General features: G+C 33.7%; 1 protein-coding gene across 1 annotated transcript; it reads right to left on the reverse strand.

Annotated features, from left to right (window-relative positions):
- Positions 1–864: 864 nt before the first annotated feature.
- LOC143204985 (uncharacterized) lies at positions 865–1,624 on the reverse strand. The gene is made up of 3 exons (XM_076417944.1): positions 1,466–1,624; positions 1,259–1,402; positions 865–1,195 (listed from the first exon to the last, which is right to left on the reverse strand). Exons 1-3 carry the CDS (start codon positions 1,554–1,556, stop codon positions 960–962), a joined length of 471 nt encoding a protein of 156 aa, XP_076274059.1. The 5' UTR covers positions 1,557–1,624; the 3' UTR covers positions 865–959.
- Between the last annotated feature and the right edge of the window lie 326 nt (positions 1,625–1,950).

The following is a 1,950-nucleotide window of genomic DNA, read 5'->3' on the forward strand; positions in this document are numbered from 1 at the left end:
AAGATATTTTTTATATCCAGCGCCATAGTAAATACGAATAATCTAGCAAAGATTGAAGTTTTTTACCTCCAATAAGTATATATACTTTGCTAAACACTTTAACTATTTGTATATAGAAGTTTCCAGTTTTTATTTGATAACATTTAGCATTACCAAAACAAACATTCATGAAAATATTATTATCTAAAAACGATGATGCGATAAAATACAAGTAAAACTTTTGAATGATAGTTGCTGTTCATTTATTAGACTTTTCCGGCAGAATCTCACCTACCAACTTCAGGTCTTACCTTCTTTTGTTCTTCTCGTAACACGAGCTGTATTGAGTAAAGGTAAGCTCTTTTCAAAACATACTACGGATAAGAGAATAAACTTTCTTTTTCCTTTTCAACTAGCTACAGTTTTCTACATAATCGTAATTCCTGTCAGTGTGTGTTCTACTTGAGTGCTGTCTACTCATTAGTACTTCCATAACATTTCAATAAATCCAATACAATACAATATATTTCCAATTGTTATATTTTTGGAAAATTCTAATTTAAATTTTATATCTTCTAGTTGACATGACATGTTAACAAAACATCATTTCGAATCCAGTATATTGCTTGAAGTGAGTATCGAACTATGAACCTCCGCCGCCGGCTACCTCTGAGCATTCCGCTTTGGGTAAGATAAGATGAAACCTTATCGGTTTTTTGCACTCTTCTTTCAATAAAACAGTAAACATCTACATGGTCGTTTATCTACCTGGTGTTTGATAACGAAGCAAATCGTTCAACCTCTTGCTAGCTACGTCATATTTTTTTTATTTTAAAAATAAGAAGACCTGATATTTTCGCTATGTATATTAATAAAAATAACCAATATGCGTATACGAAACTATATTTAAAATATAATATAAAATATAAAAATGACATCTAGTTTTCTTAAGACTAGAATACACAAAACTTTGTCGAAAATTAAACGGAGAAATAGTTCTGTTTGTCAGACATTTTCTCTCTGTGGTTGGATTCCATTTCCTCTTTCATCAATTGTCTTTCAATTTGTAGGCCTGAGGCGCTGTTACAGTAGTTGTATGTACAATAATAACAGTTGAAGGTTGCTAGGTCTGGATAGTATGCAAGCAGAGTCTTGTAGATGTTGTTGCAGGTATCGCCAGCTGGGTCACAGCCTCTGGAGGTGACGAAGGTTTTCTCTGTCGTGAAATTAACATTATGGTGATGAGATTTGTTGATTAACTCAGCGAGATTGGACTTACGTGTGACATAAGATACTCGGGTACAAACGTAGTTATCGGGACAAGCTGTTGTGTTAACATAGACGCTCATTGGATCCAAACAGGCCGTATGATCTGCGTCATTGTACGAGTTGCAGTAATAGCAGCCAATGGAACCAAGTACTCCTGAGGTAGCAATAAGTTATACTTACAATTATAAATACAAATAAATATAATGGGAAACCTTACCAGATAGACTGGTACATGCAACAACAAAAGTTACCAGAAGCAGATATTTAACCATAGTGTTTGAGTTAATTGTAACCGACGTGAGGTGCATCAACGGAATACTGATAATTCTCCCGAATCTTTCCCCTTTTATACAAGTTTCCCAATAACATTATTTGTGAGATTATATACGGATTTGATTATCGAAGCTGTTGACTATGTTTACGTGGAAATTATGGGATCCCACTTGATCTAAAAACGATACTCGGAGCTTGTTTTTCGATCGGCTTTGATTGTTTGGAAAGTGGTTCCTTGAAAATCGATAAATAACCTGTTTATTTGATTTTTAACGATAAACCAATCGACAGTTAATAAGCGAAGATTATGCCGCACGGCAACAATGTAATATCGCATAATTAATTTGTTTTAAAACTGAATAATGGAGAATCTTCTGTTCATGACTGAACGATTGGTAGACTTTTTGTAGCTTTGAATGTTTCAAATAA

This window comes from Rhynchophorus ferrugineus, unplaced genomic scaffold, assembly GCF_030347505.1.
Source record: "Rhynchophorus ferrugineus isolate W39M unplaced genomic scaffold, kcgeb_rfMv2 rfM11, whole genome shotgun sequence".
In the NCBI taxonomy this organism is placed as follows: domain Eukaryota; kingdom Metazoa; phylum Arthropoda; class Insecta; order Coleoptera; family Curculionidae; genus Rhynchophorus; species Rhynchophorus ferrugineus.